We start from the raw sequence: 25,301 nt of genomic DNA, 5'->3' as shown, positions 1-25,301 counted from the left end.
ATATAGCAGTCTATAAGAAAATGTCCCTCTTTCTCGGCACATTTATTCCCTCAGTAAACATTGTCATAATGAATTCATAGTTTCAATTTCTAGTTTGGAGTATTTTTCTCAACAAAATGATGCTCGTTTTGTAAATGATGGTCCTATAAAGAGTAAAACAAACTAGAACGTGGGGTGAGGTTTTGGGTCTATTGACAAATCACATTTACAAAATTGGGTCAACTAGGATAGTGATATGAAAAAATTAATTCAACCTCATGTCTAATTAGTTATGCGTGGTTACAAAAGATGAATATTAAGGAGAGTGCAAAATGTCCAAATTCCTAATCTGAAATCTAATGTGACATCACATTGGCCAGATCTACCCCTACTCCTATACAGTCTGTGGTTAGTCTGAGCTGCAGGTTGGGGCAAAGTTTTCCATCTCTCTGCTCCTGTCTAGTCTGACTCTGCATTATTGATCAGCTCATTACAGGTTACACATTCACAGACAGAGACAGTGACAGCCACATGGTCAGTACTAGTGTTTGTGTGTGATGTGATGTGTCTGAAACCGACCACTTAAGAAATATCACAATTATTTCAGCCTTCGTGTTGTCAGATTCTGTTTGTATCAATCAGATAACTTTCACCTTGTCACAGTCGTATCTTGTTCCTGACTCATCCCAGTGAACATCAATGCAGTGACTCTGTAGAGAGTCAGATTAAAGTGAGTTGCAGACAGACAGGTGTAGAGTGGTCACAAAGGAACTCAGGTAGAACTGACCTCAGACAGGTGAGATTAAACAGAGAGAGAGAGAAAGGAGACACACTGAAAGGGGAACTGAGAGACGTGTTAAATTTAAATGTTCAGACTGACAGGTAAACAGAGATCTGTCAGACCTGCGTCACCCGCTGGATCACTGAGGTTCCAGTTCAAGGGGGGTGGGGTAGCCTGTCTGATGTCTTCGTATTCTCAGGTGTATCAGCTTTGAGATGGAAACACACACACACACGCACACACACACACACACACACACACACACACACACACACACACACACACACACACACACACACACACACACACACACACACACACACACACAGCTGATGTCTGACTGAGACTGATCCTGATGGACTGTGATGGACAGCCAGACTGTCCCTGACACACACACACATGCACACACAGATCATGACAGCCATTAATCTCCTTGATAAGGACAAAGGAGGAGAGGAGAGGAGATGAGAGGAGAGGGGAGAGTTGTTTCCTTGCACAGGCTAGCCCTGCTCTACATGAATGCAACAACTCTGATGGGATTTAAAGTCATACATGAAGTGCTCTGGGCGATAATGAAGGATCAGGTAAAGTGAAGTACTGTGATGAAAATTTAGACAAGGGGGTAAAAACTCAGATGCACACCTGTTGAACTGCCTCATTGTGAGATAATTCACCAACAAAAGCGCAGACCACTGACATTTGTTTAAGACTGTGTGTTTGTGTGTGTGTGTGTGTGTGTGTGTGTGTGTGTGTGTGTGTGTGTGTGTGTGTGTGTGTGTGTGTGTGTGTGTGTGTGTGTGTGTGTGTGTATGTTACTCCAGGCTGTCATTATGTGAGCACATTAACTCCACTATGTTTCACAGCGTTAATCCGCTCTGCTGACACTTCACAACAAACACTCTTCATTTGTGTGTTGAGAACAGAGTACAGGCATGAGACCCCCTAAGGCCGTTTCACCCTTTGACCCTCAGTGACCCTTGCCCCCCCCCAAAAAAAATATAATAAAATAAAATAAAACAAAATACTGACATACCTGAAAAGTAACAGTTTCATTCTGAAAGATTCCATCTTTGCATGTGGACAAAGTTAAAGCTGATCAGTAAGTCTGCAAACTCTCTGTCAGAAGTTTGCAGCAGCTCCTTCTGCTCCTCTCTCAAAGGTTTTGGCTGACACTCAATGTGGAGGACTCTCTACAGGCGATGAATCAGAATGAGAGTGCGTAGAGCTGGAGTAAAGGGGGTGGTTTCATAAAGACCTGTAAAGTGTGACTATTTCATCTTCAAAAAAGTCATCCTCATGTAACGGGGAGAGTGGGTGCTCCTCCATCCCCTGACCGATGCTCTGCCTCTCTGTAACTGTGGCTGAGCGAGTTTAATCTCCTGAGAAAAGTGTGTGAAGCTCTCCAGTACATCTTTCTGTCAGACAGCCCTGAGGACAAACTCCTCCTGTTAGAAAAGACAGCCTGGTAGAGGAGAGGAGATGGAAGAGGACAGAGATGAAGAAGAGGAAAGAAGAGAGTGTGACTGAGCAAGAGGTCAGAGAGACAGGAAGTACTCCTCTGGATGGAGTGATTGCTCTCTGAGACAGTAGGGGGCACTCAGCCTAAATGAATTTATCAGGTCTTGCATGCTATTACTGACTAATGAGCACTGAACACACATCAGAGCTGAGGGATATGAGCCTAAGTAAAGCATGAGATTATTCTGTGAAACAGTTTTTGGAGAATGCAATGTTGACCTGATGTCATCAGAATGAGACAAATGAACGCTTATGTTGAGAGGAACCCTGAGGAACACGTCAAACAACTCTTTCTATAAACATTGTCATCGTCAACATTGTCACCATCAGCATCATCTTCATTATCCTTATCTTAACTGTTCATGTCATTATTCATCAACATTCTCATTATCATCATAACCTTCTTCTTAATCATCATCATCACCATAATTTTTATCAGCACCCCTTTTACTACTAGCAACATTTTTGTATCATCATCAACATTATAATCTTTATTGTCCTCCACACCATCACTTTTAACATATCTATCACTTCCATCATAAATGCTATTATCAACGTCACCACCATTACCTTAATTTTTCCCTAATCATTATTACCATAAACTAGGGCTGCACGATTATCGCAATCGCAATGTCAGCACACGCAATTACGTAATTGCAAAAGAGGATATCGCAATCGCAATCGCAATCGCAATCGCAATCGCAATCGCAATCGCAATGTCAGCACATGCAATTCAGATTTTTCTCCATGATGACCAAGCAAGCCTGTAGACTCATCATGACACAACTTTTTTTATTAAATCGCAAGCACAATCGCAATCGCAATATTGTCCACCTAATCGCAAATCGCACCTTTTCCCCAAATCGTGCAGCTCTACCATAAACGTCAAGACCTGTATGACCTGTATATATTCACCTGTATAACTGTCACGCTTAACCTTATACATGTAACCCTTATTACATCATCCTCATCCTTCTCATAATCATCAACACCATCATCATCATTATATTCATCGATATTATCATCACTTTGATCATCACTATCAACAATATCATAACCACAATCATCATCACTGTCACTATTATCATCATCATCATCATCATCATCATCATCATCATCATCATCATAATTTTTAACAATATCGGCATCGTTCAAATTCCTATCATCATCATCATCATGATTTTCATCAATATCAGCATCATTAAAATTCTTATCATCATCATTATCATCATCGTCATCATCATCATCACGATTTTCATCAATATCAGCATCATTAAAATTCTTATCATCATCATTATCATCATCGTCATCATCATCACGATTTTCATCAATATCAGCATCATTAAAATTCTTATCATTATCATCATCAACATCACCAATATCATCATCATTGAAACTTTTGTCATCATTATCATGCACCATCATCATAACCAATATATATATACCATTAGGGACATCATTGGTATAATTGTCATTATCAATATTTCTATCATGACCCACTTAATCATCTTCATTTTTATCAAAATCACTGACGTCATTAATATATCATCATCTTCATCATCTTTTTGTACTTCTTTGATTAACTACAGTTATGATCATGATAATCTACGTCTTATGATACATCACCTTCATCACGATCTTTCTAATGATTATCCTCATCCTAGTCAATATCACATCATGACCTTAGTAATCTTTATCACATTTTTACCACCAATTTGTAAAACATATTAGTCATCATCATCCATATCCCAAACATCCTGACATCATCATCATCATCATTATCACCATCAGCAGCCGCAGCATTATTTTTCATTTTTGATTTTAAACTTTTTTATTTGTTTTTTGATATAATTATATTTCGTTTTATTTAAATGTTCATAACTTTAGTCATAATATAAAACTTATTGTTGTGGAATAAGAAACACAGCGGCTCCCTCTCTGGTGTGGGATTAGAGAGTTCTGACAACTGACAGATGACACCACAGAGCAGCTGATTAAAAAATAATCACGCTAGCTTCTCTAACAGCAGCACACAACAGTAGGTCACCTGTATGAACATACGCCCGCACGCTCCAATAGTTAAAGTTTGTTTACATGCTTATACTTTTCAAGTGTCACCGTGTTTAGATTCTATCAGGCCTAAGATTTCCGTAATAAACTGACTGCCAGAAAACTCTACCTGCAGCACAGAGTCTGAGTGCACCGATCTGAGGACAGAGAGCACGAATGAATCCTCTGAGACTCACAGAGAGAGAGAACTCAGGTACTCTGTGGAGCAACACCTGGTGACGTCACTGCCACTAATCACAAGCCTGCCTACTTTTGTGTGCGTGAGTTTATGAGCCTGTGTGTAGGTTTGTGTGTATGTGTATGTGTGTGTGCGCGTGTGCAGTGGGAGGGTCACACACTCGGCGCAGCTTCAGTCTCTCAGAGAGTCTGAGCGGAGCAGAAGCACGCGCTCTCTCATCAGTCTGCCGGACAGCAGAGAACCACAGACCCCCCTCAGCCTGAGTGACCCGCTGAAGGACGTCAGAGAGTCCGGCGGAGAGGAGCAGCGGACTCTCCATCAGGGCTCTGGATTTTTCCCCTCTGGTTTTTGTTTTAAAAGTGGAGCAGCTCGCGCGCACAGATGAGTCACCGCGGGGGGGTTCGCGTCACTCCATGGCTCTGCGGGTCTGCAGGGTCTCTGATCGGTCCGCGTGTCTCGGTCACCTTCTCAGCGATGTCTCGTGGTGAGGCGCGCGGAGCAGAGTGCGCGTGAGTGTTGGACAAAGCGTGTGTGAGCCCCCGCGTGTGCGTGCGTGTGTGAGTAAGTGAGTGAGCGTGTGTGTGTGAGTCTCATGCAGGATGTCCGCGGAGCCCCGGGTCCAGCTCAGCCCGTCTTCATGACGCTGTGGGCGGCCTCGTCATGCGTCTCCTGCCCGCGCCCAGCGCCCAGTCCCTCCGGCTCCTCTTTCTCTTCATCTTCGTGATGGGGGTCACCCCCTCCCCGGCTCTCACGGCCGGATGTCCGGACCGCTGCGTGTGTGATGACCAGTTGGTGGTCCAGTGCGCCGGGCAGGACCTGGTCCAGTTCCCTGCAGACCTGCCGCTGGCCACGCGGCAACTTATCATCTCCAACAACCGGATCGGAGACCTCCCGGCTCTGCAGCTCAACTACCTGTCCGACCTGGTCTACCTGGACTGCAGCAACAACTCTCTGAGTGAGATTTCAGAGTCCACTTTCGGGAACCTGCGGAAACTGGCCTACCTGGACCTGTCCTTCAACGCGCTGCTGCAGGTCGAGGACCGGACTTTCGGGCCACTTGCGTCTCTGGTGATGCTGCGGCTGACGGATAACCCGGGTCTAGGAGAAATCCACCCGGACGCCTTCTCGGAGAACCTGGCTCTGCAGGTCTTGGACTTGAGCCGAAACAACCTGACGGTCCTGAACATCAGTAGCCTGATCGCTCTGCCAGCGCTGCGCTCTCTCGGACTGAGCGGGAACCCCTGGAGCTGCGACTGCGACACCGAGGACCTGTGCCTGTGGGTCCAGATAGAGGGCTACAAGTTCCAAGGTGAGTTTGAGGCAGGGGTTTGCATACACACACACACACACACACACACACACACACACACACACACACACACACACACACACACACACACACACACACACACACACACACACACACACACGAAAACACGTGGAAGTTAGGAGAAATATTGACGATAAAAGACGACTGCAAACTTTGCCAATTTTCCTCACAAGTGTGTGTGTGTGTGTGTGTGTGTGTGTGTGTGTGTGTGTGTGTGTGTGTGTGTGTGTGTGTGCGTGCGTGCGTGTGTGTGTGCGTGTGCGTGTGTGTGTGTGTGTAATCGTGTAAAGACACTTGAAGGTCTCATCATGTGTTTTTGTCACTTCAGCTCATTTTGCTCAAAATTTGATTCTGGGAATGTCATTATTCTTCTTTAAAATTATAGACACACACACGCACAGAGTTACTCAAACAGTGTCAAAGCCTTTAGAGTCTCAGTTTATTTTGTTTTAAAGGAGTGGTCAGTGTGAGGTTGAACCTTGCCCGGGGATGAATTGAACCTCAGTTAAATGTTCTGGTGATCACAGACACTAATGAGCAGGTGAGACGGATGAGAGAGGCAACATCTGCCAGCATCCATCAGTAATGTCCCGCAGTCTGTCTGACGAACAGAGAGGATGAGTGAGGTCTTTGCACCTTTCCCTTTCAATACGCACACACTCACAAACACACACAAACACAGGCCCTTTAGCGCAGATAGTTAATGATAGAGCCAAAAAATGGGAACCTCTCTGCTCTCATTAACCACTGTGTAAGTTTGTGTGTGCGCGTCTGTGTGTGTCAAGGGGAAAAAGGAGCAGGACTAGAGCAGCTGCATAAAGACTTCTATCAGGAGAAATGATGCAAAACATGAACATCATAAAAAATTGTGAGAAACACAAAGATTTAAAAAAAACTGCAATGAGAAACTCTGCATTTCCTCTCATCACAACAGGAGAGTTCTAGGCCTGTAGGGGGCGCTAAATAAAACTGGGCTTTAGAGAAACATGTTCAGTTAACGTGTAAGTATGGAAGAGATCAAGCTTGTGCTGGTTTTAATCATGCTTTTATTTAAATGGACTCATCAACACTTGGAAGGGGACCGGCTCTAGAGACAAAGACGATTCCTAACAGCTGAAATACTCAAATTAAAGAAAGATGACTAATTTAAAAGCTATGCCTGAGATTGGCCAGTTATACAGTCTACAGAGCGATTCTGTTTACTGGAGACTTTCAGCTGGATGCAACCATCTCAGATGTATTTAGATGAAAACTAAAAACATTTCTGATGAGGTGGAAATTTAAATAAAAAAACAGGTTTTTGAAACATTGCAGAGGACTCCCTTTGTGTTTTTACAAATGTTAGAAACTCAATATCCAGAGAAACATTCAACTGAAAGTCTCCAGTTCACAGGGTCACTCTTTAAACTGTAACACCAGGGGCTGACAGAGACACTTTCACAGTCAGACTCAAATAAGACGATTGTTTAGGAGTTATTAAACCGAGGCCACCACAACTGTGTGGGATGTGGACAGAGTGTGAAATAAAAACACTGCTGATGCTCCACTTATCAGAAACGTGCAGCATTACAGGCCCCACCCCCAAAAGTTCCTTGGTCTTTGGTTTGTACTATCCTCTGAGCAGGAAGGTCTGCTTCGTAGTTTGGAGGCTTGAGCTTCAGGTGTTCACAAAGTCAGCTGTTCACTGCGAGCTGTGTGGCAAACTTTACAAATGCACCCTCCTATGAAAACATCACACCACACTCAAACAGTTCAAGTGGGTTAAAATCAGAGCTGTAAAGCATGCACCCTTTCTCTCGGTTTCATAGACAAACTCAGTAACCAGTTAAACAGAGTGAATGGGGTCAAGTTTTCGTATTACAGTGTGTGTGTGTAAGTGTGTGTGTGTGTGTGTGTGTGTTTTTCCATGCCCTGTTCTCTGACTGCAGGCTGTGAGTCTAATGTACAGAGATTCCTGCTGTCACTGCCTCTCACCGTGGAGGTGAATCAGGTGCATTTGTGTATGTGTGTTTAAGGCTTTTCGTGTGTGTGTGTGTGTGTGTGTGTGTGTGTGTGTGTGTGTGTGTGTGTGTGTGTGTGTGTGTGTGTGTGTGTGTGTGTGTGTGTGTGTGTGTGTCAGTCTCGAAGGGTGATGGCTGCCTCCTGCTGAACTCAGAGTCACACTACCTGTTCAGGACTTCAGCAACGATTGATGGCAGGAGATGTATTTGTTTACAAAAAAAAAATAAGGAAAGATGGATCAGGATCAGAGTTCGGTCAGTTTCTCTATATCAGTCTGAGAAGTGTTCTGGTTTTTGTTTGTAGTCTGAGAAGTATTGACCAATCAGGTGCCTGCAGGAAAAAACGGACTGTATGGAGAGCAACAGAAGGTGTTGAAGAATTCTGAGATCAAAGACAGAATTCAGTCTTTGATCTCAGAATCTTTAAAAAAAAAAAAAAGTAAAACAAAAAAAAAGGATGAACTAACAAACATTGTAAAAGTAATTATCTTATTCTTTCTAAGGAAGACCTGGCAAAGCTTCAGTTTTAACTTTGGTTGTGTCGGCACATTTCTGGGCGGAGGAGAGTGGTTGAATCAACCAATCACAGCGTGTCCAGTGCACAAGTGACTTTGCGTGTTCTTGACAGTGGAGAAGCTAATCAGAGGCCTGCACTACGAAGCAGGATTTGCGAGGTAACTGCAGAGTTTAACCCTGGATTTTCTGACTTCTGATGCTGGTTCACTTCACATGTTCTTATGAATTACAACTCATGTGGGACGGCTAACTCGCTTTCAGGCACTTGGAGAGCAGCATGGGATGAAGACTTGAGTTTGCTTTCCGCTAAGGTATGTGTTGAGTACCCATGATTAGCTTGTGCTAATATGCCAAGTCAGGTGGACAGCTCCTCGTGAATGTGTCACATAGTCACGGTCAGAGGCAGAGGGTGTGTGTTGCCACTGGTGCTGAGCTGAGGAGGAAGAGCCTAGTTTGAACGTTGGTAACTAACAAGTAACAAAAACTCCTGCAGACCCTGCCTTTAAGGAACATTAATCACAAGAAAATCAGTTTGTTTTCTAGCCTCATACCACTGAAGGATGACTGAGTAAAGCCTCTGTGGAACTTTAACTGAGGCTCACAACAGACAAATGAACAGTTGCTCCTCAGAAAGATATAATGAATCAAGCAGTTATGTTGGGGTTTTTAGCTAACATTATGTCTTCCTGTTTTCAAGTGTTTTCTTTAGCTTATTACTCCTACAGAGACAGTTATGAAAGAAATAGTATATACTTCTGCTTTTTGAAAAAAAAAAAGTCATGTTGGAGCCAGAGGGGTTATCACACACAAGAAGAGAGCACCTGTCACGAGAGGTTATTAAATCAAGATGAAAGTTTAAACTTTCCTGGACATCAGTTATCTAGATAACTACATTTTTAACAAATAAATTCTGACTTGAAGATTGGACCAAAAATCAGAGCTCTTGTTAGCTTTGTGTTGTTTCCCGGCCCTGGTCCACGTCAGGACACCTGATCTCTACTGATCTCTATGTGTTTGGAAAACTGTGGGAATGTCTGTCACGTTCAACTGCATGTAAATGAAGCAGATATGTGTCTGTTTTTCGTCCTGTTTTTGTTGTTTCCTGACTGAAGATAGCCATGCTGCAGGATGGTGTCCCACAGTCTGTCTATAGGACATGTTCAGGAAGAAAACTGACATCAATGCCCAATATTTTTTTAAGGTTATCAGAGAGACATGCTCTCAGAGCTCACTGTGGATCTATTTTGAGCATGTTTTCATGATGAAGTTAGAATTTAAACTTTTTAAAGCATGTTTCTCATCTGTATCCTCTGAGACTTAAACTCTTCATGTCTAAATGTTCACCGTCATCAGCTCTGTCTTACCCCCAACCCCCACCCCCTTGTCATCATGGTTTTTGTCTTGTTGTGTGAGCAGTGGGTCTCTGCAGGTCAATGTTAAATGTGTCTGAACACAGGGTGAGTGTTTGTGCTGGCAGAGCTGCTGCTGCTGTGACTCTTCTGTTTGTTCCTCTGGATACTTTCACCGAGGCAATGGGCCAAAACACTAAGCGCAAAACAATAACTTTAAATATTTCAATATTTATGATAAGATACTTAACCTGCTTGTCATTCCAAAGCCCAGGCTCAAATCTGGAGGTGATCATCCATCAGGGTCCAGCGACTTTGGAACAACCTCACAGAGCCAGAAACATGTTTTCAATAACTTCTGAACAACCACTTTCACAGATTTGCTTTATGTGATTTCATCTTTTTATTTGCATTTTAATCCAGCTGTTCTGCTTTGTTTTGTTTGATATTTTTCTTTCCAATATTGTTGTATTTCTATTTCTCTTCATCATTTCATTTGTTCTGAAGGATCAATACTAAGCGATTACCTCCATCAAGGAGGTTATGTTTTTGGGAGAGTTTATGTTTGTCTGTTAGTTTGTTTGTTTGTCTGTGAACAACATAACTCAAAAAGTAACAAACAGATCTTGATGAAATTTTCAGGAAATGTTTAAAATGGGATAAGGAAGTAGTGATTAGATTTTGGAGGTGATCCGGATCACCGTCTGAATCCATATATAATCTGAATCTTAAAGAATTCTTTGTGAGATAGGGCCGTTTTCACCATATGTTTATATAACTCCACGATAAATGGTTGGATTGCTTTGCAAAACAATACAAGACAAGATTAGGATAATTTCTAACAGATGTTAAAGTACGATCCAGATCCTGGCAATATTCTGGATACTCAGATCTGTAATATGAAATATGTTCTGGGTCATCATCATTTTCAACACTGTCAGGTAACAAATTATCGTGCAAACCTGCAACTAACACCGAATAGTAGCAGACAGTCTGCTGGAAGGGAGTATAACATTAAAGTAGGACTTAAGTGTTATGTGAGAATCACAGTATGCTTGATGGAGGTCTGAGCTCTCTGAGTGCTTTTCTAGTTTATTCTATTTTATTTTTAATCTTCTCATCTTTTTACCTGCTTCATTGTCTCCGGTGTGAAGTCTTTGTTTTAACCTTTTATGTACTTTGATGCTTCTGATTTTTTATTTCTTGTGCTTCTGCCATCAAAGTTTCATCGCATTAATCCTTCATTCTGCTCATTTGCATTTTTCACCTATGTTATCCTCTTCTCGAATCTTGCTCTTTCATATTGTTTTTTTTTCTGTAATATTTTCATTTTTTTCAGAGAGTAGAGAGGAAACAGGGGAAGAGTCAGCAGTGACATGTTAGAGAGTGCACTCTACCTCCCCGTGCTTCCTTACTTTCAGGAGGAGAGAAAAAAAAAATTGGGTTTATGGATTTGCATCTTTGAACTTGCATCTCAGTCTCTGTTAATGCAGGTGCTTTGAGTTTTGTAGCATGTTGCATTATCAGCACATTTCCATGTTTGCCCCCTTATCTGACCTCTACTCATAAATTTGAATTTTCAGCATGTTTGTCCTGAAGATCAATCTAGATGTTGCAGATGAGTTGGTGCTGTCAGCTACTGTACCAAACACAGTGGGTTAAACAAGGGGCAGCGGTTAAATATTCATATGGAAGAAAACACAAAGAGAGCAGGAGAGGATGGGTTTGTGCTGCAGTTTGATTAAATTTATCTTTAATGAAAGTGAAGGTTAGCTTGATTAGAAACAGAAAACAGAGAAACAGACTCTGATAACTCTGACGGAGACAAACAGACGAGTCAGTGAGCGTCTGTGACCCAGATCTGTCGCTCGCACACATTAAAACATTTATTATGACCAGACGGATCAATTCACCCTGATACAGAGAACACATCAATTATTGATCCACTGCTGTGTTTTTATTTCTCCATGTGATCACCTGTATGTGTGTGTGTGTGTGTGTGTGTGTGTGTGTGTGTGTGTGTGTGTGTGTGTGTGTGTGTGTGTGTGTGGGGTGGGGATTACAGAGCATAATGTGACACATACGGAGTGACAGAAACTGAAAAAGAAAGACGTGCAGAGTGAAGAGAGCGCTTCCAGACCACTCTCTCTTTTCTTAAGATGAAGGAGAGAAAAATATGAAAGACGGGAGGGATGAGATGAACCCATGAAGGATAGGAGGGGTAGAGGAGAGGAAAGGTAGAAGGGAGGAGGAGAGGAGAGGAGATGAAAGAACATGGCAGAGGATGGAAGAAGTGAAAAGATGAAGGAAAAAATCATTAAGAAGACAGGATGAAGGAGAGAAGGGTCAGATGAAGAACTGATGAAGAGGAGGGGGGACATGAAAGGATGAAGGGAGAGGAAGGATAAAGTGGAATGAGTGAAGGACAGAATAGATCAAAATAAAGGATGAAGGGAAAAAGGTATGAGATGAAAGGATGAAGGAGAGGAAGGATGAAAGGATGAAGAAGATGAGGGATGAGAGGATAATGAAGTGAAGGAAATGACAATTGGGAAAATAAAGATGTAAAGAAGAGGAAGAATGAGGGGATGGACTGAAGAAGATGAAGGATGAGATGAAGGTGTGAAGAGGAGAAAGGATGAGAGGATGAGGGTTGAGATGGCAAATGAGAAGATAAAGGAGTGAAGAAGGGTGAAGGGAAGAAGAAGTAAAGGAGAAGATGAAGGTGTGGAGATGAGGACGAACGAGAGGATGAAGATGTAGAGATGACAAATGAGAAGATAAAGGAGTAAAGGAGGAGTGAAGGAGAAGAAGGATGAGGGGGGAAAAGAAGTGAAGGAGATGAGGGATGAAGAGAAGGAGAAGGGGGTGAGTTGAAAGAACGAAAGATAGGAGGGATGAAATCAGAAAATGAAGGAGAGGAAAGATCAGATGAGAGGATGAATCAAAATCCCTATTCCTATCCATCCTTTCATCTCGTTTCTTGTTTTCTTATCTTGGCAGTGATGACTGTCAAGCTAAAGTCCCATAATCCAGTTTGTTTTAGGACCACCTAATGAAAAACCAATTTTGGTATTTTCGTGGTTTATAAAAGTGGCTTCAGATGAAGGAAAGAAGGGGTCAGATGAAGGAAAGAAGGGGTCAGATGAAAGGATTAATCAGAGGAGGGATCATGGTGGGATGCTGTGTTTAAGGAGGCGTGTTATTCAGCATGCTGGATGTGATGAAGAAGAGGTCAGCTATTCTTAGTCTTCATCAGGATGATGTGTTCACAGAGATACTACAGAGTGGGGGTGTGGAGGGGGTGTAGTGTCTTATCTCACAGGCCAACAAGGAATTGTACTCTGTCATCATCTGATTTCATGTTTTCATTGGAGCATTTATGTTCCTTAACGATTCTCAAACCTGAAGAGGATGAAACTGAAGCTGTTCAAAGGCAGAACAGATCCTCTCGGTTACGGAAAGTTAAATGTCTCTTGTGATAGTTTTGTTCCCTCTCACTGTTCCTTCTCTCCTCTGATAATCTGATGCACACAGCGCTGCAGGAGCCTCATTAGTCAACACAGCTGTCAATCATGGTCTCCGTATGGAAGAAGGTCACTGATTTTTTCTGAATGAATGAACAACTTCTCCTGTTTTTCTAATGACTCTGCCTTTTAGATCAAAGGCACTTTTCTAAGAGCACTGGCAGCATTCAGTCTCTGATCTCAGCATTTTAAAAGTAAAACCAAAAATCTGAAGATTTTCCTCCACCCTTACGTTATACCTCTTTTTATAACACGAAGTAACAAAAACAAAGTAAAATTTATTTAGAAATAAAGACTGTGACATAAATCAGCATAAGAACAGTTACTACATAAAGCATAATGACGAACGTTTATCAGACCTGTGTTTGGATTTTACAGTTTGACCCATGTCCCTTTTGTTAACATGGAGGAAGTAGTACTTATGATATTAACTTGAGCCAGCCAGCAGGGGGAACTCAAAATGTTTACTTGTTACTGCTTTGCTTCCAGGTAGCTGCATTTATTCATTTATGCTACTCATTTGTTCTGACGTTATTCAGAGTTCAGCATAGTTAGGTCTGTGTCTGGTTTGACTGACGGGATGGCATTGTAGCTGTCCGCTGGGTGGCTAGGTGGCTAGGTGGCTAGGCTACGGACTCAACTCCTCTTTGTCTACTTCTAGGTCAGCAGTTTAGCTAGCTGGAGTCAGCATTTCCAATATGGCAGCCTCCATTCTTGGACTAAATGTTTTTTTATACTGACAATGGCGAATCAAGTATTCCTCCATCAGTTTAAGTTTGTAGTTGACAAGCAGCTGTTGTCTAAACACTCCGTCCAGAGCAGCAGACAGTCTGAGAGCAGTTAAAAAATGGTTCCTCTTCATTGTGACTAGGGACAAACATTGATAAGATTCTATTGATACTAATGCCCTTACTGATTCTGCCCATCGATCCAGTTCTTTATTGATTACCTTATCAACTTCTTCTGTGAATTTTCTTGGTACAAAAAGTTGCCTTGAGTTTATGTGTAAATAAATAAGTAAAAAATTGCACGTCACATGACATTGGTGTACTCTTTTGTTCTAGGTTATTGACCGAAATAGGCCATCTAGTGTCTCTAAGTGGGAAATTATTTAGGCTGTTTGAAACTTTGCTGTAGTTATAGGGCCAGACATGAGCCTGCACGTCACTTTCCTTTTATTTGCCAAGTTTGCAAGTTTTCTGACATTTAGAGGTTTTAGTGTTGTACACAAACACAGGAGGTTGAACACGGTAACGACCTGAAATATGTTACTGTGATGAAAGTTGAAATTGTATTGTAAAACCAAAGCTATACCAATGTATGTTAACCACTAGCATATCAGTGCAATTTCCCATATATGTTAGCATCAAGCTAGCGCTATTTTGTTTATTTTGTTTTTTGTTTTTGTCAATGAGGAAATGTGTACCATATTGAATGTATTGAATAGGGTTTTCTTAGGAAAGTGTTATCTGACTGCTAAGCTAAGTTAACTGATCATCAGGTTGTTGGATTGAAACATTTCTTAACAGTTATTGTTACCCATCCCTATTTGTGTCTGGATTTTATCACCTTTGTTTTTACTTGTGAGTGAAAGTGAAATTTCTGTAGCTGCACTGGCAGCCATTTTCACTTCTTACAATCAATCCAGGCTGTATTTCTTTCCTTAGATCTCCTGAAACGTGATTTACTTTCAGGTCAGTGTGGCGTACATCAGACACAGAAACACCTGGTACAATGTGAATTTTGCATTGAAGAGGACAGGTGAGATGACTGATAAGGTTAAATTATGAGTTAAACTTTATGATATCATGTGTCAGAGCTGTTGGGTATCAGATTCATGAAACGACAACACAGTTAAAAGCGACAGGTGAGCCAGCCAGTCAACACCTGACACCTTCATCACATCAAACATTTACACCAATATATTTAATATATTTATACCACAGGCTCCTTAGGGACATTGTTAGTCTGAAACTGATGTATTCACAAACAAAAGCAGAAAAAAAAGGAAATGTAGTTTTAACCCCCCCACCCCTACGACTGACTGACAGACACACTGACTGTGTCACATGACCCAGGGCTCTACTGTTACACCTGCGCCCACCTCTGACCCCATGAACATCAGTCAGGGGATCACTGAGACTTTGATGCTGTTAAGATCACATGACCTCATGAGAAAAACATTTATTATGCTGATCAGCAGCTTCTCCAGAGAGGTCATGAGTCAAAGGTCGGAGGTCACAGAGGCTTGTACAGGTAAACCTCAGCAGGCCATCTCCTTCATACCTGTGTTCAACATGTGCTGACTGCATTAAAGTCATATTTTTACAGTATCAGTGTTCTGTCTGTTGGTGTGTTTCTGCTGATACAGATGCCTCCTGCAGCAGTGTGCAAGTGTGTGCATGTGTGTGTGCGTGTGTGTGTGCGTGTGTGTGTGTGTGCGTGTGTGTGTGTTCTTTTTGTCTGAAAGTTGTTTGTTATTCAGCAGCTTGTCGTTTTGTGTAGAGTTGAGAGGACAGAGTTTACCAAAAAGTCAGCCAACAACCCCTCACACACACACACACACACACACACACACACACACACACACACACACACACACACACACACACACAGAGTGCGTCACACACACAGTCTTTGTGTCAGATTGTGAGCTACAGTGTTTTTCAGCGAAAACACTGATGGAAAGCAGGACTCATCACCCTGTGCATGTGTGTGCGTGTGTGTGTGTGTGTGTGTGTGTGTGTGTGTGTGTGTGTGTGTGTGTGTGTGTGTGTGTGTGTGTGTGTGTGTGTGTGTGTGTGTGTGTGTTTGTGTGTGTGTGTGTGTGTGTGTGTGTGTGTGTGTGAGAGGCTGTGGGGGGTGAGGTCATTCAGATATGTTGTTTCCTCCTCTTTCTGTGAGGAGGTGAAGGGTGCACTCTTGGACTTATCACCAGCCTGTGTCACCCAGCTGCAGGGTTGTGTGTATGTGTAAGTGTGTGTGTGTGTAGCCACAGTGCAGGTGTGAGCAGAGTGAACAGACAGGTGTGAACGACCTGCCTCCTGTCCGTGGTCTTATCACAAACAGGCTGTAAACACCAAAAGCAGACTGAATTATCACCACTCTCTCTGTCGCTCTCAGAGGAAGGAGTCTGCGTTTACTTTGGTGCTGTATGAACAGAAAGGCACTGATTGGTTGATCCTGTCTCAGTCTCTGACTGCATTTTCTCACTCTGTTTGTTTAAAGTGAAGAGAGGTGAAGCTGCAATGAGTGTTTAACAGACTGCAGAGACTGAAGCTGCAGACCACACATCACTGAAACTCCTCTCATATTTTACACTGCCTGTTCAAAGTGTGACTGAGGAACAAAGGGAAGTAATTCAGTCAGAAAGAGAGGTGGAGATAGACAAGAGACAGTGTGGTACAATGCTGAGTGTGCGCGTATTGCTGTGTAGAATCACACACTTGAGGCTCTGTTTGGTGCGGTGTAATTCCTGACAGCCTGCATCATGATGCTGTTATCTCAACAAACTTAAACTTACGGTCTGCAGGTTTTTTGTTACTTGTTGGTAAACACAGCATTGCACTGGGCTCCTCCTCATTGGCTCATATTATTGACTGTAATGTTGAATGTATTGAATAGGAATCTTGTGTTAGAGAGTACTGTACAGTTCTTTCTGTTCAGTGCTTTGTGAGTAAAAGGTCAATCAGAAAATCTAGAATCAGAGTTTTTCTTGGGAAACTGTTATCCACCTGCTAAGCTAAGATAGCTGGGACCAATAGTCAACAAAAGGTTTGGCAGCTCCAGTGTGACTTGAGGAGAATAAGGTAATGATGTCGTTGGATTTAGCAATTTCTTATCGATTCTTAACAGGAACCATTTTTTCCCTAAGAGAAGGAAATCCTCTACAGATTACCAACGATGGGAGTCGGGATGTCATTAGGGATGGGTACCTTTCACATTTGGAACGATACAGTACCGATGCCCGGTACCTGGCAAGCAGTACCGGTACCTAACGGTAATTTTTAGTACTTTTTTGGGTTTATGTGGTAAAAAATATCAATTTGTTTAATAATAAAGTATACATATTTTTTTCAATTCGACATATTTTTTCTTCAGTATATTGCAATGCTGTGTTTCCAGTGTGGACAATCAACTACTCTTCCACTCCCTCACAGTCACAAGGATGCATTTAGGTACCCAAACATGGTACCTTTTGATTTTACATGGAATCGGTCGGTACCTATAAAAGTACCTAATTCGGTACCCATCCCTATGTCATTATGCTATATCGTAATCCTGCTTTTGCTCTCTATACAGACTGTTTGTCCTGCTGGTTTGTGAATGGTCAGAGCTACTTAGACTCATATGCCCCCGCATCCCTCTGTCTCGGCTCTCTGTCTCCTTAAGCTGAGACTGAGCTGAGTATCGATCCAGAGTTGAATGGATCACACACTTTCTCCCTGTTGTACGTTTTTTAACACCAGGTTTGTTGAATGAGTGTTTTTAACCCTCCCTGGCACTGAGACAGAGTGATCATCTGTCTGTAATAAAACTCTCTGCACTCTGAGTCCTCATAAAGGACTGGGATCCTTTCATCTGCAGCCAGAGGTCCGATCATTGATCATATCTGAGTGTCTGCTTCATCGTTTTCTCATAGCTCATCTTCACGTTCACACCTTTGGCCTCCCTGTAAGACGACTGCACTTTAATGAACACTGTTAGCACTAATAATCATTCTTCAGCTGCAGGAACAGAGCCAGACTTGGGTCACATCCTCCCAATGAGCGAGGTCTCCTCTCTACGTCTGTACGTCTGCTTCACTTTATTCTCACTTTCTCCTCCTGTCTCCCCTTTTCTTCTTCTTTTAGTCCTCCTGCCCGTCTTTCTGTCTGTCCCTCTTGTTGTTCCCACCTTGGTGAAGACGTGTCCTCTCCTGCTGGGGGTACTGATGTGATGGAGCATGCAGAGGGGATTGGATGTGATTAGTTGTTGAGCAGAGGGATGGACTGATAGTGAAAGCAGTCTCTGTTATCAGAGATCACTCAGATACAAACACAGCGAGCGTCTCCGCTCTGCTGCAAACTAATTAATAATCTGAGTGTTACTGCTAACGCTGCAGACTCACTGCAGTAACACGCAGGCTGTAAAAGGATAGCTCACTGAAGTCACAAAAGCTGCAGTTCCTGGATTATCCACTAGAGTCTGTCCCCTGCAGTGAGGAAGTCCACATAGAGCCCTAAGTAAAAATGTCCAACTTAACAGCAGACTTGTTCAATGTCTGGTACAAAATAACAGTTTGTCTCTGTATAGCTCATTCCTCAGTTCATGAAAACTGTATGGGCTGAATTTATAAACAGCTCACCTGTTTACAAACCATCAAAGACTGAAGCGAGGCAGGGGGCTCTTTGACTGACAGGTGGGAGCTGCTGAACTTAACCTCGGGGCCTGTTGTGTCCAGTTGGGCTGAAATAATTTGCTCTTACTGAATGATTTTCTAAAATATTTCAGTAATCTGATGGGTGTTGACTGTATTTTTGAGATTTGCCCCTTTTTTAGAAAACAAAAATTGATATGTAATTATTTAATAATGAGATAATTCCCATCAAATGTCTTCTTTTCTTCCGAAGCAATAATCTTCTAACAAGCATCTTCTCAGTTACCTGCATGACAAGTCCCACTTGCCTGGAGAAGAACAAACAGTCTTCTCTCAAACAACAAAGAGCTACATGCCAATTACAACGAAGACAAATTGTTGGATGTCTCCCATCGATGCTCTATGTTTACTGTGTCTTGTTTTTCTTCTTTGTTTGATTCACTAGCGGGGCGCATTGTGTCACACTGCCATAGTGTCACGCTAAGTACGTAACTGACACAGCTATCAGCATCTGGCTTTCTCTTGATTTGTGTCTTTGGGGTGTTGGGCTGTTAGCATCTCATCTCTCCACTGCACAGAGCTGCAATGAGCGCTCTTTTCGCATAAGTTTAGGAATAAACTACTTTTAATGAGCCAAAAAATCAGCCAACAGGGAGAGGAAAAATGTCCTTGTACTATTAAAGTACAAAAAGAGTGGGATTTGTGCTTCACCATATCTCAAGCCTGGATATATGGTAAAAAGGCAGGATTTCCATACTAAAGGACTACATATTTGTATGTTGTAGAAATCCCTGGATCTGTTTGTGAACTGTTTGAAACAGTCCGTTCTGAAAATAGCATGATTTCTCCACAAGACTCAGGCCCCGATTACACGGCATTTCATCTGAAAATGCTAAAACGCAGTGAAAATGCAGTGAAAAAAATCTGTGTTTACACGGAAACGCTGATGGATGAAAACGCCATAGTAAGCATGCCAGGCCTGCAGGTGTTGCTATAACTGTCTTGTCCAGAAGCAGCTTTTGGGAGATCTCCACCAAAGTAGAGTTGAGCCGATCATCTGGTAAGCACGGCACGGTAGTTCGTGACAATCGTGACAACTGTACTGTTATCCTGTTGTATGTGCTCGTGCAAAGCGGATTGTGACATCAGCGTTTCCACTGAAAACGCCGGCTTACTGTTTACACGGCAACGGTGTCGGCAGTGTTTCAGAAAAATTCCACCCTGGAGGCTGTTTTCAAAAGTTTGCGTTTTAGGTCAGCTGAAATGCCGTTTCCGTGTAAACGTGAGGCTGAAACGCAACAAAAACTTTTGCGTTTTCCCCAAAACTGTTGTTGTGTAAACGGCCCCTTAGTGAAATGATGAGGTCATCACCTAAGGATCTCCAAACCGTCATTAGGACACAATGAAAGGGCTCCCCTCAAACACCTAGGTCAGTCTATAGCACCACCAAGGGCTGGGCAGTATGGCAAAAAAATGAGACTGTCAGTTTGTCTGAAAAGACTCCTCAGTGTAAGTCAACACTTGACCAGCAGAGGAGTTGTTGTGAGTCTCTGCAAACTGGTTGCAGGCTGCAGGTCCAGCAGTACCTCACACCAAACAGTAGCATACCCTGAGCTCAAGTATTGTGCAAGTGGCCAGTGAGATGGTGAAAACAGCTGGAACAAAGAAAAGCTACACAGCTGCACAAAAACTGGACATTGCTGAAAACCCTGACTGTGTCTAATATATTAGTTGGAATTAAGTTCCAGTTTTTACAGTAATCCCTGATAAGACCAGTCCTGAGGAGCACTCAATGGTAGATGGAGAGAGCAGAGCTAAGGCTGCATGATCGATCCTGGTTTGCTCTTTTTCTTCTTGTACTGGTGACTGGGATGTGAACATGGGATGAATCTTGTGAAAATTCTGTTGAAACCCCTTATCACATTACAAAAAGATGTTGAAAAAGGTTTACTTCTGAACCAGTTTTAATGTCTGTTTGAGGGGGAAGCTCACCTAGCTTAACCTCTGGGCCATGTTTGTGGTGTAAGAGCAAACAGTCTGTCTGCTGAGCTCGCAGACAATCCAAGTAGTCTGAACTCTGGATAGCTTTTACAGCCAAACCTCTGCTAACCCCTGGCTCCTGTCATCAAACAAGCACTTTGCTGCAAAAAACTGACGTGAGGACTCTAAAAAATGCTGAATCAGAAAACGTGGGTGTCCAAAAAGTCAGTTCACAAAACAATAAGTGGCATCATGATGACTGTGTTCATTATTTATACACTGCTGAAGTTTGACTCTGACCTTTGACCTCTGCGTGGCGGGGAGGGAAAACACCTTTCATAGTGTTCAGAGTGGTTTAGTGTCTCTGTGAGGGCCAAAGTCACCTCAGCTCATTAACATGCTGCTCGTTATGAGCTGCACATGTTCAGATCTGTGTGTAATGATGTGCACAAAGTGGGGGTGGTGTGTGAGGTGGGTGGAGTCTGGTCACCTTTCTGTGCTCGGGTGTGTGTTTTAATGTGTGTGTAAAGCATAGAATGTCACACACACACATATACACACACAGGAGCGTGAGTCGAGCACCTTCTGGGATCATTTATCACAAAGGTTATCACTGTATTAACAGTGTGTGTGTGTGTGTGTGTGTTCTCCAGAGTAATTAGTTTTTTTTCCTCCTGATATTTTAACATCACTCTGATTACTCTCCGCTCTCTCTCCTCATTATTCTCCTCTCTGCCCTCCTTCTCCTCCTCCTCCTCCTCAGATGAAGGTCAGACGGTGTGCAGCAGTCCTCCAGAGCTGGCGGGTCAGCGGATGGCGGAGGTGGGGATGCAGCTGCGGTCCGACTGTCACCAGGGTCTGGGCTACTGGGACTACCTGTTCTTCATCGCCATCGGCTTTGTCATCTTCTCGGCTGGCACTGTGTCGGCGTGGGTGATGGGCGTGCTCATGGTGCTGTATGAGCGCTACAGCAAGAGGAAGAGCGAGGAGCTGGACAGTGAAGATGAGGAGGACAGGGGAGGACTTGGAGGAGGTGGTGGTGGAGGAGGAGGAGGAGGAGGAGGGGGAAACCAGGGGAACGGAGACCTGAGCAAACCCAGCATGCAGGTGTGACAGACTGATGTGATGAGGACATGAGGAGACAAGGACATGAGAAAAGACATGATGAAGGACAGTGAGACCAAAGGTTGCGTCTACTTGTCTCCTACCTGTCTCTCTGTGAGACGGTGAGACAGTCAGAGAACGTCACGAACATCTTCATCGTGTCTGAAGAAGTCTGTGGAACTCCTCTTCATCAGGAAGGACAGACAGAGCAATAATGAGAACAGAACCACCTCTGAGAATATTGAGAGCAATAACCACACACACACACACACACACACACACACACACACACACACACACACACACACACACACACACACAAACACACGCACACGCACACTGGCACACAAACACATTAGTAATCAGTTTTAGTGTTGAGAGGTGATTTTTCTGAAGCCTTAAGGCAGCTCACTGACAGCTGTGATCGCTCATTTATTCTGTGCACACTCTCTCACACACACACACACACACACACACACACACACACACACACACACACACACACACACACACACACACACACACACACACACACACACACACACACACACACTCTGAATGTACAAACACTGAATGAGCCACAGCTCAGTGTGGCTGATCAGTCTGCTGACCCAGTTCTCCTCTGGATCATCATGTGGCTCTAAAGGTTCTCAGTGGAGGGTTCAGACACAAAATTCCAACGAGAAAAGTTTTGTTCGACGTCCATTTGGGGTCTGAGTATTGACCAATCAGGTGTCTGTAGGTAAAACAGTCTGTATGAAGAGCAAAAGCAGGAGGAACCCAATCCAGCGTAACAATATCCTCGCAGCCCTTGTTGATAATCTGAGGAGGATTTATTTCTACCTGTAAACAGATATCTGCATGCAAGAGCAGCTAACAACCTGCTCTCAGAGTAAAGGAGTCACAGCACGCTTTTTATATTTCCACAGCACAGATATTTAGCAAGTGATATATTTGACTATTAAATTAAGCAGAGAGATATTTTGTTTAAAAAAAACACAGTTTAAATATGAGCAGGACAAGATCTGCAACCTTCAGCTTTGTCCACAGGGGGCGCCAAAGCCGTTACATTGCAAATTTTTCTCACAGGAGATCAAACTTAAAGAAAATCAGCTTCTAAAGGAAGACAGAGTGAAACTTTATAGTGAAACTGAGACTTACAGATGAATAGGTGCTCTTAAGGGGGATGAGGCACTTCTTTTTTAATCTAAACACACGGTCACTTCTCAAGCTGCTGGTTGGACTGTTCAAAATGCAGCACACTGTAAACAAAGTCTCAACTCTGACAAACAGAAATGTTGGCTGACATTCTGGAAATGAACATCATTGTCAGGCTACAACTGACAGGTTCTGAAACCTAGAGATGGATGATTTAGAGATCTGGTGTGTGTTGGTCGCGCTGAAACAAACAGTCGTGTTTTTTTCTGAATTCAAACAGAAATGTGTCTGTGATTCAAAAACTCCACAGAGAGCCTTTAAGAGCAACACAACATGTACAGATGTACTGCACAGGGGTGTGTCTGGACACTGTGACATCCCAGCCATCATTCAAGTTTCCATCCAAATGTTGCACAAAACTGAACGACAAAAATCAGCAGATTAAGGAACGTCATGTAATCTTTTTATAACCAGGATCAACTAATCCAGTTTACATTTGTCCTTCTTCTAAAAAAAAACACTGAACAATACCTGAACTGTATCTTTTTAAACCTGAACGAAGAACAATACCACATCAGCTTTTCATTTCTGAACTGTCAACTCAAAGTTAGCTTACCTGAACCGCTCTTTCTGATTTCTTGATCACTGCCTTTCAAACAACCAGAAGAATAAAATACAGCCAAACCCAACAATAACTGCAAAAAACGTAATGATATATTTCACATCCCAAAGCAAACAAACTTAGCTCCATCTATCGTAATGAAATCTGCACTTACAGCCACTTTTCAAACCTTTGAATGGGGGAGCTGAAGTATTAAAAACAACATTTTCTTAAGTGTCCACTTGAGCACCACAAACCACATGCATAACTATTAAAAAAAACACCTGTACAACAAAAATAATCATTCTTACAGCCTGGTTCAAAAAGTTTTGCATGATCAGAGGCAAAGCTGACTTGATTGATATTTCAGCATTCTGTAGGTGTCACAAAAGAGACAGCTCAAACAAAGCTAGGTTGTGTTAGCATTTCCAATATGGTGCCCATCAAAAATAGGCTTCAAAACTCTGAATCAGAAACAAATGGGTGACATTACAGACACTACATTCTATAATTACAATATCCTTAAGTTTAGCAAAATATCAACATTTATTTATTTTTTTTGTTTTTTTGACAGATCACAATACAGATCTGACACCTTAAAGTCTGACTGGATCTCTGAACACCTGAGCCCTGATTTCAAACTATGATGAGCGGTTCATGTATATGACTTTCACAAAGCTCCCTCTCTCTCTGACTTTCTCTTGGTGCTCCTGATTTAAGCGGTAACCTCCGGTCTAAAATTACGAGACAATGCAGAAGTTCTAAAATCTGCTCTTTCTCTGTCATATACACACCAAGCCAATAAAAGCCGTTTTCAGCACACAAATAAACAGATATACAGCCTGGTACAAAAAATGTCTTTTGTCTAAAACTCTAATTTCTCTATTGGCACACACATTTTTTTTTTTTTTATCTCAGCAGTTCAGAGGATATGAAGATCACAAGTTTGCCCAATCAGAGGCACAGCTTAGCTCATGTGACTTTGCCCTATAACTGTTAGTGTGGAGACTTAAATCTGGCCCCACTTCCAACATGGCCGCTCCAGCTAATTTGCTTCAAAAATTTGTTTCAGAAACAGACGAGTGACGTCAAAGACACTACGTCCATTGATTTTACAGTCTATATCCTGAACCTGCTCTCAGGTGTGACTGATCAAACAGGTGGATGGAGACTCACTGATGGCTGATGGTCAGACACTGGATCTGTTTCTCAGTCTGTTGATAACTGGTTCCTCTGCACACTGTGTGACTGTACTGTGTGTAGCACTGTGTTATCGTGTGTGTGCGTGTATGTGTGTGTGTGTGCGTTTTTGCTGTGTTCAGTCAGTCTGCTGTAGTTTATATAAAGTCTCCTCCTGGTTTATGTTCACTGTGACTGAACGAGGCAGCGTTTTGCAAACCACGACTCTGATGGACTCCTCCCGCTGCTGACCTCATGCTGCACAAACAGACAGAGAGAAAGAGCGTGTGTGTGTGTGTGTGTGTGTGTGTGTGTGTGTGTGTGATCACAGGCTGTATCTGTGACTGATTCATGAGCACAGACTGATCCATAACAAGGAAATGGAGGGGCAGCTGAGAGAGGGGGCGGGGCTCTTGTCGGCAGCAGGAAATCATCCTGATTGATGAACACAGCAGTTTAATTCAAACACTGATTAATGGTATGACTTTCAATGATGTTTTTATGTTTAGAACTGTGCGTGTGTGTGTGTGTGTGTGTGTGTGTGTGTGTGTGTGTGTGTGTGTGTGTGTGTGTGTGTGTGTGTGTGTGGGCGTGTGTGTGTGTGTGTGTGTGTGTGAGCAGACATGTTTATGGCTGTTTTCAGTTTATGATTATGAACAGACTGTTTATATG

At 42.7% G+C, this 25,301-nt stretch overlaps 1 protein-coding gene across 1 annotated transcript; it reads left to right on the top strand.

The window, feature by feature from the left end:
- Nucleotides 1–4,691: 4,691 nt before the first annotated feature.
- Nucleotides 4,692–21,943, top strand: lrrc52 (leucine rich repeat containing 52). Its single transcript, XM_074668768.1, has 2 exons — nt 4,692–5,835; nt 21,351–21,943. Exons 1-2 carry the CDS (start codon nt 5,187–5,189, stop codon nt 21,698–21,700), a joined length of 999 nt encoding a protein of 332 aa, XP_074524869.1. The 5' UTR covers nt 4,692–5,186; the 3' UTR covers nt 21,701–21,943.
- Nucleotides 21,944–25,301: the final 3,358 nt, after the last annotated feature.

The sequence above is a fragment of the Halichoeres trimaculatus genome, unplaced genomic scaffold (assembly GCF_033239565.1).
Source record: "Halichoeres trimaculatus isolate MK-OKI-2021-1 unplaced genomic scaffold, fHalTri1.1 fHalTri1_scaffold_4, whole genome shotgun sequence".
In the NCBI taxonomy this organism is placed as follows: Eukaryota; Metazoa; Chordata; class Actinopteri; order Labriformes; family Labridae; genus Halichoeres; species Halichoeres trimaculatus.
This window is presented reverse-complemented; position numbering and strand designations above follow the sequence as displayed.

Excerpts from the sequence above, each read along its gene's own strand:
- lrrc52 (XM_074668768.1), top strand. The coding sequence starts at position 5,187 with ATGCGTCTCCTGCCCGCGCCCAGCGCCCAGTCCCTCCGGCTCCTCTTT. Across the intron at positions 5,836-21,350 it reads AGAGGGCTACAAGTTCCAAG|ATGAAGGTCAGACGGTGTGC; the intron begins GTGAGTTTGAGG and ends CCTCCTCCTCAG.